The sequence below is a fragment of the Salvelinus alpinus genome, chromosome 3 (genome assembly GCF_045679555.1).
Source record: "Salvelinus alpinus chromosome 3, SLU_Salpinus.1, whole genome shotgun sequence".
In the NCBI taxonomy this organism is placed as follows: Eukaryota; Metazoa; Chordata; class Actinopteri; order Salmoniformes; family Salmonidae; genus Salvelinus; species Salvelinus alpinus.
In genome coordinates this window covers 21,908,516-21,925,159 of record NC_092088.1, presented here as the reverse complement: position 1 = coordinate 21,925,159, position 16,644 = coordinate 21,908,516, and the positions used below count along the sequence as shown (strand labels likewise).

Below are 16,644 nucleotides of genomic sequence, written 5' to 3'. Positions count from 1 at the left end.
GCAGATTTTTAAAGTTGTTGAGGGAGATAAAAGTCTCCAACTTCAGAGATTTTTGCAATTCGTTCCAGTCGCAGGCAGCAGAGAACTGGAAGGAAAGGCGTCCAAATGAGGTTTTGGCTTTAGGGATGATCAGTGAGATACACCTGCTGGAGCGCGTGCTGCGGGTGGGTGTAGCCATCGTGACCAGTGAACTGAGATAAGGCGGCACTTTACCTAGCATAGCCTTGTAGATGACCTGGAGCCAGTGGGTCTGACGACGAACATGTAGCGAGGGCCAGCCGACTAGGGCATACAGGTCGCAGTGGTGGGTCGTATAAGGTGCTTTAGTAACAAAACGAATGGCACTGTGATAAACTGCATCCAGTTTGCTGAGTAGAGTATTGGAAGCTATTTTGTAGATGACATCGCCGAAGTCGAGGATCGGTAGGATAGTCAGTTTTACTAGGGTAAGTTTGGCGGCGTGAGTGAAAAGCCGATTCTTGATTTGATTTTGTATTGGAGATGTTTGATATGAGTCTGGAAGGAGAGTTTGCAGTCTAGCCAGACACCTAGGTACTTATAGATGTCCACATATTCTAGGTCGGAACCGTCCAGGGTGGTGATGCTAGTCGGAGCATGATGACAAACAGTGAAAAAGAAACGTTTAAAAAAATGTGCCTACAGAAATTCTGATATTCCTTTTCATTATTCAAGTTTATGTGCACACCCCCTCTACATAGCGGGCGGTATCAGCATTCGCTATGAATGCCAGACTTTGTGGTTCACTATGAGCAGACGATTACACAGGGAGTCAAAACTTCCCAATTCTACCAGTGAAATTAAAATGTGCTAGTTCTAGCTTGTGGTTTGGATAATTGTGATGTTTACGATTAAAACGTAAAGTTGTTAATATAGTAATTACTATAGGCCGTGGCAGTGCCAGGGTGAAATTCCCTTTTACGTAACCATCTGTCTTACGTAACCATAACATATCATACTAATTTAAGTGTCACGGATTTACATGTACTATGTATGTTACGTCTAGTCTATGAGACCAAGCTACAAGGCTATTCCTTACTCCTGAGCACGAAATACATACTGGTTAATTTGACTCCTTCTGCGCTCAGAGTAGCGCCAGTGTTGCCAACTTTGCGACTTTGTCGCTATATTTAGCGAGTATTCAGACACCTCTAGCGACAAATTTTCAAAAAAGCGACTAGCGACAAATCTAGCAACTTTTTCTGGTGTTATTGGAGACTTTTGTAGACTGGCGTGAAAGCACATATCTTCTCAACGAGCAGCGGGTGCTGCCGTGGGCCCCACCCCCGTCCCAAAGCACTCACAGGCGGCCCAGTCCTCACACAGCAGTCCTTCCCAGCTGCAGTCAGAGCAGGAGATGTTCACCCCTCCGCGTCCAGACTGCAAATGAATCGCGCTTGCGGGAAGCCGCCGCTGGCTGATCCCGCCCTGGCTTACATTCAGAGCGGAATGTAAATGTAAAAAGCGAAACTAAAATAAATAAAAATAAAAAACTAAGTAACTCCGCCAGTGTGTCTCATTTGGGTCACTTTTGCCGGTCCCAAGCCCGGATAAAGGAGGAGGGTTGGAATTGTGACATTAAAAAAAAACAAGAATTGACAGAAGAAAGTTCATTTGTAGTTCTAAACATATTTAGGGTGTTAACTCACTTTTTGTCTCTCCCATGATTTTATTCCTCTCCTACAGCGTCCATCACAATTACATGCACATGGCCAATTAGGTGATGACGTCATTTAGCGACTTTTAGGACAGCCAATAGCTACTTTCCTTACTGAGGAGTTGGCAACACTGTAGCCTACACAGCAGAGAAAATAAACCATCCAGTGGAGGCTGCTGAGAGGACAGCATATAATAATGCCTGGAATGAAATGAATGGCATAAAACACATAGATACCATTACACATATTCTGCTCCTGCCATTACCAAGAGCCTGTCCTCCCCAATTAAGGTGCCACCAACCTCCTGTGAAAACATAAGGAAGCGCCTCTCATTGCAATTTCTTCGACCACATTAGGCTACACGACAGATTGGTCTGGATTAACAGTAGCCTACCAACGGCCAAAAATGTGAGTGTCCGTAATTTAATTTGTGAACATCCATAAACATCCATCAACGCTCGTACATCCTGTCTCCTCCCACCCATAACACGTTATTGTTGCTCAATGGCAGGGACTAGGATTTACAGCTGGCTTGTTTATGATGTGGTAGAGAGGGTAAAAATAGTCGAAACGGAGTAGGCTAATGGTCGTCAGGTATAATGAGTAGCCGCAAAAGGTAAGAAAATTGCGCTAACGTGTTAGTGTAAACAAGGTTTTCTAGCCGACATCAATTTGGTGAGCAATGTGATAGTCTACTGAAAACAAGTGATCTTGCCTGCTATGTCAGTGTTTTTATTTTGAGACTGGACCTAAATTAAATGTAACCTATGTATTTTGACGTCGGCACCTCCGTACCTTCAGGCTCTGATCAGGCCCTACACCCAAACAAGGGCACTGCGTTCATCCACCTCTGGCCTGCTCGCCTCCCTACCTCTGAGGAAGTACAGTTCCCGCTCAGCCCAGTCAAAACGGTTCGCTGCTCTGGCACCCCAATGGTGGAACAAACTCCCTCACGACGCCAGGTCAGCGGAGTCAATCACCACCTTCCGGAGACACCTGAAACCCCACCTCTTTAAGGAATACCTAGGATAGGATAAAGTAATCCTTCTAACCCCCCCCCCCTTAAAAGAGTTAGATGCACTATTGTAAAGTGGTTGTTCCACTGGATATCATAAGGTGAATGCACCAATTTGTAAGTCGCTCTGGATAAGAGCGTCTGCTAAATGACTTAAATGTAAATGTAAGTATTTGAGCCATGAAGATAATATTCAACAATAATAAGAGAGTAAACTATAGGGCAGGCAAACTGTTTTCTCACCATCCTAGCCTATTATTGTCGACGAGTTATCTCGAGCGTTGTTGTGCTGTTGCTGTACATAGATTCAAAGTAGCCGCTCTAGTAATTAGGAGTTCGGATGGATCGACGTCTGTCTTTCTTGGCCCGGATATCTCCAACAGTTAAGATTCCTAATATCAAATAAATTGACATTCCACGTGGGTAGGCTACTAGAGTGCCAACGCGACTACAACGTCTGACAATAACTAAATGTTACTTAACATTGAATTGGATTTCACCGCTCGGGCCCAAATTGCATACACTGTAGTGTACCGTCTTTGAAGAGTGGGATCACACATTGAGGCGTTCAAATTGGATAAATGACAGCTAAATTACGTGCATCTCATTATGTCATTAATGTGTGCCTAAATGCGAATTAGAGGCTATGTTTGGACATCTTAAAGCCTAATTACGCACAGTTGCACTCATAATTCGAAAAAAGTAAAATAAAATAATTCTACGAAAAAAGATAGCAGTCAGAGTGCAGTATACCAGCAGTCAGGGGGCAGTATACCAGCAGTCACTGGGTCCAGAATACCACAGTTGACTGCAGTTAATGCATTTTTACTGCAGTTTCAAAACGGCAATATTTTTTTTTGTAAGGAATACCACTAAACTAACAGATTACAGACAGAAATCTAAACTGGAAAAAGTTTTTCACAGTAGGCCATTCATTTGAATTTTTTTACTTCCTCAAGCACATGCAGATATGTGCCAGTGCCATATATCTATATCCTATTCCCTTCCCCCTTCATTAACAGACCCCCAATAGTGGAAATCGGCCCTTATTTTCATGCATACAGAATTACACTAGACCTTGGAAAAGTTAGTCTTTTCCTATTTATGAAGTGACAGCTGGATAGTTTTTACCACAAGCTATGCAAATTGTGTGTCTAATGCTTTGATACAAACAAGACTACACAACGTAGCCAGAGGACAAATCGGGTTGCTCATGTTTTTCCCCACCTATTAACAGGCATGTTCATTGCTGAGGAGATACACTGTGAGATGGAATATATTAGTGAGTGTCATTCACCATGGCAAGCTACTGTACTACTAGGGCATTTCCTCAGCAGCTGAGCAGAGGATGAACCTGAGGAAAGGCAGCAAGGTGGCAGGGGACTGTGACAGCCTCCGGATGGAGAGCAAGGCACCTGAGCAGACACATAACATGGGGCAGAAGAATGGAGAGATCATGGAATCTGAAGAGGTGGAGAATGGCAAGCCTGAACCCATAGTCCCTGTGGCCATGGATGGGCCCATCACTGCACCTGATGGGGGTTGGGGCTGGGTGGTGTTGGTGTCCACCATCCTGGTGCTAGCCCTGACTCTGGCCTTCCCCTCCTGCATAGGCATTTTCTACACGGACCTACAGACAGAGTTCCAGGCCAGCAACCAAGAGACTTCCTGGGTGCCTTCTATAATGACATCAGTGCTTCATGCTGGAGGTATGGTAGTAGAGTCACATCCTAGTTTGCATAGATTTCCATAGATTCACCTTCTGATTTTAAGTAGGGTTTTTTCAGTTTTTTTTTTGCAGTGACACATTCATATATGCTTGCAGGGAAATGTGCTCAAAGTAAGCTCAGTAATCACTGACAGTCTATTACAGTTGAAGAATTCCTTACTTTTTAAAACTCTTAAAGCAGATTGTCTAACCCACTCAGCCTGTCGTGATCATTCACTGTGTACACTAGAGGTCGACCGATTAATCGGAGTGGCTGATTAATTAGGGCCGATTTCAAGTTTTCATAACAATCGGAAGTTGGTAATTTTGGACGCCGATTAAAAAAAATATATATTTTTTTTTTACACCTTTATTTAACTAGGTGTTATGGGATTTTTATGAATAATGACTAAATTATGTATACATGAAACTTAGAACTATAAGTAAACAGAGTACTACTATGTTACTGTATGGATGTATGAATCTTATTATAATCATAATACTGAATATAATGTGTGTAGTTTTAGTCAAGAATTAGAACAAGGACTTTCTGTTCCTTGTTAGAAACGAATGGAGTTGTCGTCAGACTGGCTGGAATGATGTGTTCATTACAGGACATTCTGTCTCTACCCAGGGAGGGGAGAGACCTTGGGCTGGTTGTACATTGTTTAACAGGTGGCAGACAATGTAAGAAGGCTTGTATACTGTACTGCCATTGTATCCGAGAGGAGGAAGGACATTTTAAAACCTATAACATCATTTTAATTATATAACCTGATGTAAATTGTACTATGGTCAGTACTCTTGAGAATAAACGCTATTGATTGATTGATTTTGAGACTGGTTTCTGTCCATTTTATGCAAATAAGTATCTTACAAATTCTTATGAATGGGCAGAGTGTTTTAATTGAATTGGTTGATGAACATATAGGAATTAAATTCCTTTAACACTAGGCAAGTCAGTTAAGAACACATTCTTATTTTCAATGACGGCCTAGGAACGGTGGGTTAACTGCCTTGTTCAGGGGCAGAACGACAGATTTTTACCTTGTCAGCTCAGCGATTCAATCTTGCAACCTTACGGTTAACTAGTCCAACGCTCTAACCACCTGCCTCACGAGGAGCCCGCCTGTTACGCGAATGCAGTAAGAAGCCAAGATAAGTTGCTAGCTAGCATTAAACTTATCTTATAAAAAACAATCAATCAATCATAATCACTAGTTATAACTACACATGGTTGATGATATTACTAGTTTATCTAGCGTGTCCTAAGTTGCATATAATCTATGCAATGCGCATTCGCAAAAAAGGACTGTCGTTGCTCCAACGTGTACCTAACCATAAACATCAATGCCTTTCTTAAAATCAATACACAGAAGTATATATTTTTAAAACTGCATATTTAGCTAAAAGAAATCCAGGTTAGCAGGCAATATTAACCAGGTGAAATTGTGTCACTTCTCTTGCGTTCATTGCACGCAGAGTCAGGGTATATGCAACAGTTTGGGCCGCCTGGCTCATTGCGAACTAATTTGCCAGAATTTTACGTAATTATGACATAACATTGAAGGTTGTGCAATGTAACAGGAATATTTAGACTGATTGATGCCACCCGTTAAATAAAATACGGAACGGTTCTGTATTTCACTGAAAGAATAAATGTTTTGTTTTCGAGATGATAGTTTCCGGATTCTACCATATTAATGACCTAAGGCTCGTATTTCTGTGTGTTATTATGTTATAATTAAGTCTATGATTTGATAGAGCAGTCTGACTGAGCGATGGTGGGCACCACCAGCAGGCTCGTAAGCATTCATTCAAACAGCACTTTCGTGCGTTTTGCCAGCAGCTCTGCTGTTTATGAATTCAAGCCTATCAACTCCCAAGATTAGGCTGGTGTAACCGATGTGAAATGGCTAGCTAGTTAGCGGGGTGCGCGCTAATAGCGTTTCAAACGTCACTCGCTCTGACACTTGGAGTAGTTGTTCCCCTTGCTCTGCATGGGTAACGCATGTGTCGATGTGTTCCTGGTTCGAGCCCAGGTAGCGGCGAGGAGAGGGATGGAACCTATACTGTTACACTGGCAATACTAAAGTGCCTATAAGAACATCCAATAGTCAAAGGTATATGAAATACAAATCGTATAGAGAGAAATAGTCCTATAATTCCTATAATAACTACAACCTAAAACTTCTTACCTGGGAATATTGAAGACTCATGTTAAAAGGAAACACCAACTTTCATATGTTCTCATGTTCTGAGCAAGGAACTTAAACGTTAGCTTTCTTACATGGCACATATTGCACTTTTACTTTCTTCTCCAACACTTTGTTTTTGCATTATTTAAACCAAATTGAACATGTTTCATTATTTATTTGAGGCTAAATTGATTTTATTAATATATTATATTAAGTTAAAATAAGTGTTCATTCAGTATTGTTGTAATTGTCATTATTACAAATAAATATTAAAATCGGCCGATTAATCGGTATCGGCTTTTTTTGGTCCTCCAATAATCGGTATCGGTATGATCGGTCGACCTCTAGTGTACACATTTGATTTACAGTGCTGAGGTTTGCAGTCTAATAGTGACTGGTCAGATTAGGCAGACAGACACAAAACCCATGGAAAAGGCCTACATTATGAGAATCAACACATCACCTGTTTGTTTATTTGATAAGTGAGATTTCAGGGGATGGTCTCTCACCCTTATACACACACTAACGCTGTGTAGTGCCACATGAGCTGCCTTTGGTCAGCCACTCACAGGGGTTCTATTTCTGTTTGGGTTTCAAGCCCTAAACATCTTGGAACGTCGTGTGCGTGCATGTCCATTGCCTTAACGCAACAACAACAAAGAAATCACCCGAACTGAATTAAGATGAGTCAAAAGATAAACTGAGCAATGTGTGGAGCAAATCAGTAAGCTGGTACATTACTTATTTCAATGACCTTGCAGTGTCAGGGTGAACTTTCCGTCGACCTTACAGTTTTTTCTACTTGTTGTGCTTCAGTTCCCTTTGGTGCAGCACTTGGCTCCACTAAGTATGATATTGAGTGCATTTTCAACCACTGTACTTAAGTACATTTAAAACCAGATGCTTTAAGACTTTTATTCAAGTAGTATTTTACTGGGTGACTTTCACTTTTACTTGAGTCATTTTCTATTAAGGTGTCTTTTTGCTTTTTACTCAAGAATGACAATTTCGTATAACCACTTTTTTGGTGGGCATTGCGTATACTCACTTCTTAATCCCCGCGATGCGTATCAAAATAGTTTTGAGGTATATGGTGTATCAAAATATATATATTTTAGAATGTTTATCTTAAAATGTTTATAAACTATTTTTCACATTTTTAAGCGCAGCAATGTGCACATGGCAGTAGGCATACGCGCAAATGTTCCAAATTGCAATTTGCGGGAAAACACAGTTCTAAAATAATCACCTCACATGCAAGCGGTTTCATGGACAGAAATTTAAATATATCTTAGACATTTTGAAGGTGAGATCTAAAGATGCAACAACTATCATGGGTTGCTAATATGACTAGGATGATGGCTTTGGCTGCTAAACAATGAAAGAAAGTTGAGTTGAAAACCAATAGCACAGGAGAGCGCATATGTGGAAGTCTTTATAAAATAATTGCCTCCACGTTTCTATGGTGGGATTTTGGCTATAGGCTACTTTTAAAGCAAGGTAACACATGCCTTATAATATGAAGTAAAATGTCCAGGTTTCAAACCATTAAGGAACAGGAAAAATATAACTGTCTTCTGGTAGATGGAAAGGCTTTCCCTAAAACGTACTCAATTAAATGTTAACTAGCTCATCAATCTACACACGGGGCGGCAGGTAGTCTAGTGGTTAGAGCGTTGGGCCAGTCACCGAAAGGTTGCTAGATCAAATCCCCGAGCTGACAAGGTAAAAATCTGTTGTTCTGCTCCTGAATAAGGCAGTTAACTCACTATTCCTAGGCCGTCATTGTAAATAAGAATTTGTTCTTAACTGACTTACTTGTTTAGTTAAATAAAACACCCATAATGACAAAGCAAAAAGTTTGTTTTATAATTTTTGCAGATGTTATAAAAAATATAACACATTACATTTACATAAGTCTTCAGACCCTTTACTCAGTACTTAGTTGAAGTGCCTTTGGCAGCAATTACAGCCTCGAGTCTTCTTGGGTATGACGCTACAAGTTTGGCACACCTGTATTTGGGGAGTTTCTCCCATTCTCCTCTGCAGATCCTCTCAAGCTCTGTCAGGTTGGATGGGGAGCGTTGCTGCACAGCTATTTTCAGGTCTCTCCAAAGATGTTCGATCAGGTTTAAGTCCGAGATCTGGCTTGACCAATAAAGAACATACAGAGACTTGTCGTGAAGCCACTCCTGTGTTGTCTTGGCTGGGTGCTAAGGGTCATTGTCCTGTTGGAAGGTGAACCTTCCCAGTCTGAGCTCCTGAGAGCTCTGGAGCAGGTTTTCATCAAGGATCTCTCTGTACTTTGCTCCGTTCATCTTTCCCTCTATCCTGACTAGTCTCCAAGTCCCTGCCACTGAAAAACATCCCCACAGCATGATGCTGCCACCACCATGCTTCACCGTTGGGATAGTGCCAGGTTTCCTCCAGACATGATGCTTTGCATTCAGGCCAAAGAGTTTAATCTTGGTTTCATCAGACCAGACAACCTTGTTTCTCATGGTCTGAGAGTCTTTAGGTGCCTTTTTGCAAACTCCAAGCGGGCTGTCATGTGCCCTTTACTGAGGATTGGCATCAGTCTGGCCACTCTACCATAAAGGCCTGATTGGTCGTGCTGCAGAGATGGTTGTCCTTCGGGAAGGTTCTCCCATCTCCACAGAGGAACTCTAGAGCTCTGTCAGAGTGACCATCGGGTTCGTGGTCACCTCCCTGACCAAGGCCCTTCTCCCTCGATTGCTCAGTTTGGCCGGGCAGCCAGTTCAAGGAAGAGTCTGGGTGGTTCCAAACTTCTTCCATTTAAGAATGATGGCCACTGTCTTCTTGGGAACCTTCAATGCTGCGGAAATGTTTTGGTACCCTTCCCCAGATCTGTGCCTCGACACAATCCTGTCTTGGAGCTTTATGGACAATTCCTTCGACCTCATGACTTGGTTTCTGAACTGACATGCATTGTCAACTGTGGGACCTTATATAGACAGCTGTGTGCCTTTCCAAATCATGTCCAATCAATTTAATTTACTACAGGTGGACTTGTGGTTGTAGAAACATCTTAAGGATGATCAATGGAAACAGGATGCACCTGAGCTCAATTTCGAGTCTCATAGCAAAGGATCTGAATACTTATGTAAATAAGGTGTTTCTGTTTATTTGCAAACATTCTAAAAAAACTGTTTTCGCTTTGTCATGAGGTGTGTAGTTTGCTGAGGATTTAAATTTATTTAATCAATTTTAGAATAAGGCCGTAACGTAACAAAATGTGGAAAAAGTCAAGGGGTCTGAATACTTTCTGAAGGCACTGTATTTGGCACTCCTACAATTTCTATATAGAAACCTTTTGTAGGGTTCTTTGAGGTTCTATATGGAACCAATTTATGTTCTACTGTATATAGAACCTTAAGGAGTGCCATATATGAAGCAAGCATAGAACCCCTTTTGGTTCTATCCAGAACCTTTTCTTCTAAGAGTGGTATGCCTACCTGGCAGAATGATATCATGATTATTTGCATCAATCCAGTGGCCATTTGTTTTCCAACCTCCATGTGTGCTCAAGACACACACTAACCAAACAACAGTGCTATGTGCCGGCACAGTTGAATTGAAAGGTAACTACACTCAAATCATAATTTATTAGATTGTCCCCAGACCTCAAGTGGTCTCCTGATGTGGTTTAAGCATTGTTGTGGACTTAACTTCTAATTTAAAAAAGTGTGACAGAGCGAAAACTTCACACAAAATATGTCTGACTCAGTTGACTGTCTCATTTATCTCATTTATGTTTCAATAGTAAGCCTACTATTAGTCTACTTCCACAGTACAGGTTGGCCTGACTGTGAAAGACCAATATGGGATTTATAATTTTAGGTAATTCAGTGTGTATGTCACTGTTTCTCATAGCATTTTTCACACAGGGGTGCTTTTCCTTCACCGGGTGGGCCATTTGGGAAATTTTGTATACACACTTTTCCATGTACCACTACACCACTGCTTACTGGCATCTTACCAGGAACTCCATGTTTGTGCCAAAGCTTGATTGACTCCAATGCAATGAAAAACTGAATATAGACAAGGAGCCAATGAGACATGGTTGTCTTTAATGTTGAGTCTGGTGCACCCACTGCAATGATTGCTTCCACAGATGTCCTTCTAGTAAGCATGACAATAGGAGAGGCTAAAATAAGAAGGGGGTGTGTGTGGGTGTGGGGCGGGTTCTCGCAGAGCATTGACCCTTCTGTTTTCACTCAACCGCAGTTATATGATCCTAGCAGTGAAACACAACCCAAACGTTGTTCAGTTTACTATAAGTCATTGTATCTCTTTAGGGTTGTGCTTGGGGTCCCATCTGGTGCAAAAGGCCCTGCACAAACCACCACTTTGTTTAAGATAAATATAGCCATAGAGGACAGTTATGCTAAGATTGTTGGATTAGGGAAATTCCCTTGTACCTAAGGCTCTAAGTTTTACTGTACTTTCTTTGAGGTCTTTGTGTGTTTAACAATAGCATGTCTCCTCCTTTAGGTCCATTCTGCAGTGTAATGGTGGAGAGGTTTGGTTGCCGGACGACGGTGATGGTGGGTGGGGTCCTGAGTGGTCTTGGAATGGCGGCCAGCTCATTTACCCACACCGTCACTGAGCTCTACGTCACAGCTGGGGTTATTACAGGTCACTAACCTCCAAAAAAAAAAAAAAGATTCACTCCACAAAGCAGTTAACCCCTAACAACAGATCTAGAATCAGATAACGCTACATCCCAATCTTTATAATTTTTATTTTTAGGGAAGGTAAAAAAAAATCACACCCTGTATTAGTGGTTAGGGGCAACCTCTACCTTCTCCCATGCATTCAGCCATGTGCCTTATTCATTGTCTTCTCCTTTGACAGGACTTGGATTCTGCTTCAGCTTCCAGCCCGCAGTGACTATTCTCGGGCACTATTTTGTGCGGCGGCGGGCTTTTGCCAACGCAATGTCGTCCATGGGCACTGCCCTGGGCCTGTGCACCCTGCCCCTCCTGGGAAACTACCTCCACACTGAGCTGGGCTGGCGGGGGAGCTTTCTGGTTCTGGGGGCCGTCCTGCTCAACTGCTGTGTGTGTGGAGCTGTGATGAGGCCTCTGTGGGGCCACAGACATCGTGGCCAGCCTCTGATGAACCACGGGCCTCTTCAGCCGGAGGAGGAGAAGCCAAAGGGGAGGATGAGGGCCTTGTGGGCCGTTCTGAAGGCCGCCTTGCACCATCACATGGCCTTTGACCTCTTATGTAACAACCTGCGTTACCGCATGTGCGCTGTGGGCATGACTTGGATGATGCTTGGCTTCATGGTGCCGCTGATCTACCTTGTGCCCTACGCCACGGCCCACGACATGGAGCAGAGCCGGGCCGCCCTCCTCCTCTCCATCCTGGGTATCGTCAACATCGTGGTGCGGCTGCCCATTGGCCTGCTCTTCAGTCTGCCCTGGTTCAAGGGGCGCCACATCTACGTGTTCTCTGCTGCTCTGCTGATGAACGGGCTGAGTAATAGTATCTGCTGTATCGATGCCAGCTTCCCCGTGCTGCTGGTGTACGTGGTGACCTACGGCCTGTCCATGAGCGTGGTGGGCTCGCTGATGTTCACCGTCCTCATGGATACGTTGGATATGAGTCGCTTCCCTGCTGCCCTGGGCCTGCTCGCCATCATGGAGAGTGTCACGCTACTGATCGGTCCCCCGCTCGCAGGTACCGAACTCCCTGAGGCGTGTGTGCGTGTGCGTGTGTGCCTCCCCTCCATGAAAACCAGGCGAGGAGATGTCCTATTCAATGATGAACACATTCTTTAAGTAAGTGTTGTAGAGTAACTTGAAGGAGTGCTAGGCATAACACAGGCTTTGGTCAGAGGCAAGGAGCATATCCTGCTGCTTGGATTCCACGGACATCCAACCAATCATGTGTGTCCAAGGGAAACCAGGCTGTGTGTGTTTGCGTGTCCTTGTATATGTGTGTGTGTACATGAATATGTGTGTCCCTGTGTGCTCGTGCCTGTTTGTGTGTGCGTGTGTGTGTGTGCCTCCCCTCCATGAAAACCAGGCGAGGAGATGTCCTATTCAATGATGAACACATTCATCAAGTAAGTGTTGTAGTGTAACTTGAAGGAGTGCTAGGCATAACACAGGCTGTGGTCAGAGGCAAGGAGCATATCCTGTTGCTTGGATTCCACGGACATCCAACCAATCATGTGTGTCCAAGGGAAACCAGGCTGTGTGTGTTTGCGTGTCCTTGTGTGTGTGTGTACATGAATATGTGTGTCCCTTTGTGCTCGTGCCTGTTTGTGCATGTTGCGGGGGTCTTGAAGACAAACTTGAATAAGAATGGAATGTTCAGCTCCCTCTTTCCTGGGGAGGGGGCAATCCAGCTCAAATGTCAGGTATGCAACCTACTTCTGTATGACTGCTTATGTAGTTGGTTGAGTTTCACTGTGCAATGGTAGAATCAAAGACGGCATAGTATGGAACTGCTTTTCCAATAGAAATCCCCGATCACACTTGCAGGCGATGTCATGGCGACGTTGGCTAGCTAAGCTCATGCGCAGAAACACGTCATTGGGTCTAACGGTCATCTTGCGCCGAACTGTGCATATGCAGGCCGTCAAAATCAAAGGCACACCTTCGATATGGTTGTTTATGACGAAAATGGAAACGTGTCACTTTCACCAGGTTGGAGTAATAACATGTTCAACTGCTTAAGACATAGGCTCTAGTCTAGGTTGTGCCTTTTACATTTTAAGAAAATGAACAACTAAGGAAGAATGTTTCACTTCTCTCAATGAGTTCTCAAACCCCGGCCTGGTCTGCTTTACAAGCGTTTCCGGAAGTCATACGATGTTGCGCCTCTGGGTTTAGGAAGTTCTGTGGTAATACTCTGTTATTGTTGTAGTTATGCCCTTATGTCATCATGAACTGTCTGTCATGCACTGCTGGGGCTTTACTAATGCTGATTGGCTCCTGATATTGTTGTTTATGTTGTTGTTACAGGAATCCTGGTGGACAGAACTGGGGAGTATTTTTACGTCTTCTTCGCCTGCAGTGCGACTGTCGCCTCATCAGCTGTATTCCTCATGGTGTCTTTCTACTGGCTGGACAGAAAGGTGCTAAAGGGGCAGCAGGTCTCCCCACCAAAGCCTGCCAGTGTTAACAATGTGGTCCCCCAGTGCCAGTACAGCAGTGTGCCCACCAAGGGGGACAAAGACAAGGCCTCAGACTCTGAGACTGGGGATGTCAGCTGCCTGTGAAAAGCGTCATTGTCCAAACTCTCAGATGTATATTTCCTATGGTTTTGTGATTGTATACCCTGTGCTGCTGATCTTACAGTACAAGCGTATGATAATTGATATGATATCCCAATCTGTTAGGATCTGACACTCCAATCATAGTATACACACTCTTGCCTCTTGACTGTTAAGAGTATTGGTAAGTGCAAATGGGTTGAGTATTTCATCCAATGGGTTCATGCTAGGAGTGGACTATTCATTGCTATTACAGTCGGCACTGTTTATGCAGACTAATACTGTTATTGTTGATCGAACACAGTACTTTTTCACACATTCCATAAACCTGTGCCTTTCCCCCTCATACCCTGTTACACATTCATCAATGTCATGTTGTTCAAGAAGACATACCTTAGGAATCCTTCGCCACCCTTCAACAAGCAAGATTGTGCAAAAAAACAGATGTGCCTTGTACATGCAATCAATCAAAATAAACATTTAATATCTGTAGGCCTATTAAATGTCCTATATATATACTACACCAGAAGAAACCTCAACTGAATTATGAGTACTGTAGGCCTACGAGTTTATTAAGATGGATATTATTGACTGAGCATATCAACGTCAAGTTCTTTATCCCAAGAAGTCTTTGATTTTTTGGGGGCCTAAACATTTGTTTATGATACTGTTCATGTCTTGTTATGTTCGTTGTGTAACAGAGTTACAGAACGATCAGTAGCTTACTGGTATGACTGAGAATGTCTTGTGAAAAAGTGCAGGAGTTACTAGGACATGGGTGCTATTCATTGTCAAAGACTGAAGCAAGTACTGTAGGTGTTGGAGATTTGTTACTTCTCAACCTACTCGTTTTTCAGGTATCGTCAAGAAAAGATTACTCTAAGGAACATAGTCACATACAGTACCAGTCAAAAGTTTGGCCACACCTACTCATTCCAGGGTTTTTCTTTATTTGAACAATTTTATACATTGTAGAATAATGGTGAAGACATCAAAACTATGAAATAACACGTGCCATTTTTGGGGGGATGGCAGGTAGCCTAGAGTTTAGAGCGTTGGGCCAGTAACTGAAAGGTTGCTCGATCGAATCCCTGAGCTGACAAGGTAAAAATCTGTTGTTCTGCCCCTGAACAAGGCAGTTAACCCACTGTTCCCCGGTAGGCCGTCATTGTAAATAAGAATTTGTAATTAACTGCCTAGTTAAATAAAGGTTTAAAGTAACCAAAAAAGTGTTAAACAAATCAAAATATATTTGAGAATAATGACAACTTGGCATTCTCTCAACCAGCTTCATGAGGTAGTCACCTGGAATGCATTTCAATTAACAGGTGTGCCTTGTTAAAAGGTCATTTGTGGAATGTCTTACCTTCTTAATGCGTTTGAGCCAATCAGTTGTGTTGTGACAAGGTAGGGGTGGTATACAGAACATAGCCCTATTTGGTCAAAGACCAAGTCCATATTATGACAAGAACACCTCAAATAAGCAAAAACAAATGACAGTCCATCGTTACTTTAAGACATGAAGGTTAGTCAATACGAAACATTTCAAGAACTTTGAAAGTTTCTTCAAGCGCAGTCGCAAAAACCATCAAGCGCTATGATGAAACTGGCTCTCCTGAGTACCGTCACAGGAAAGGAAGACCCAGAATTACCTCTGCTGCAGAGGATAAATTCATTAGAGTTACCAGCCTCAGAAATTGCAGCCCAAGTAAATGCTTCACTGAGTTCAATTTTACATTTTTTATTTAACCTTTATTTAACTACAGTAGGCAAGTCAGTTTAAGAACAAATTGTTATTTACAATGACGGCCTATTAACAGACACATCTCAACATCAACTGTTCAGAGGAGACTGCGTGAATCAGGGCTTCATGGTCGAATTTCTGCAACGAAACAACTACTAAAGGACACCAATAAGAAGAGACTTGCTTGGGCCAAGAAACACAAGCAATGGGCATTAGACCAGTGGAAATCTGTCCTTTGGTGTGATGAGTCCAAATTTACGATTTTTGGTTCCAACCGCTGTGTCTTTGTGCAATGCAGAGTAGGGGAACAGATGATCTCTGCATGTGTGGTTCCCACCGTGAAGCACGGAGGAGGAGGTGTGATGGTGCTTTGCTGATGATACTGCCAGTGATTTATTTAGAATTCAAGGCACACTTAACCAGCATGGTTACCACAGCATTCTGCAGCGATACGCCATCCCATCTGGTTTGCGCTTAGTGGGACCATCATTTGTTTTTCAACAGGACAATGACCCAACACACCTCCAGGCTGTTTAAGGGCTATTTGACCAAGAAGGAGCGTGATGGAGTGCTGTATCAGATGACCTGGCTTTCACAATCACCTGACCTCAACCCAATTGACATGGTTTGGGATGAGTTCAGTGCTCAGCATATGTGGGAACTCCTTCAAGACTGTTGGAAAAGTATTCCAGGTGAAGCTGGTTGAGAGAATGCCAAGTTTGTGCAAAGCTGTCATCAAGGCAAAGGGTGGCTACTTTGAAGAATCTCAAATATAAAATAGATTTTGATTTGTTTAATACTTTTTTGGTGTTATTTCATAGTTTTGATGTCTTCACTATTATTCTACAATGTAGAAAATTGTAAAAATAAAGAAAAACCTTTGAATGAGTAGGTGTGTCCAAACTTTTGATTGGTACTGTATGTGGCAACATACTTTTTAGGCTATGGCATTTCTAACACACTGGCCCATTTATTAACTTGAGGCCCCCATTATTGGCAAAATAATAATAATTTTGCGCAAAAAAATAAAACTTAGATGGCCCACTAGGCA

At 42.7% G+C, this 16,644-nt stretch overlaps 1 protein-coding gene across 1 annotated transcript; it reads left to right on the top strand.

Moving 5' to 3' along the window:
* The first annotated feature begins 2,303 nt into the window (after positions 1-2,303).
* On the top strand, positions 2,304-14,339 carry slc16a5a (solute carrier family 16 member 5a). Its single transcript, XM_071392040.1, has 4 exons — positions 2,304-4,400; positions 11,113-11,256; positions 11,476-12,306; positions 13,599-14,339. Exons 1-4 carry the CDS (start codon positions 4,040-4,042, stop codon positions 13,853-13,855), a joined length of 1,593 nt encoding a protein of 530 aa, XP_071248141.1. The 5' UTR covers positions 2,304-4,039; the 3' UTR covers positions 13,856-14,339.
* Positions 14,340-16,644: the final 2,305 nt, after the last annotated feature.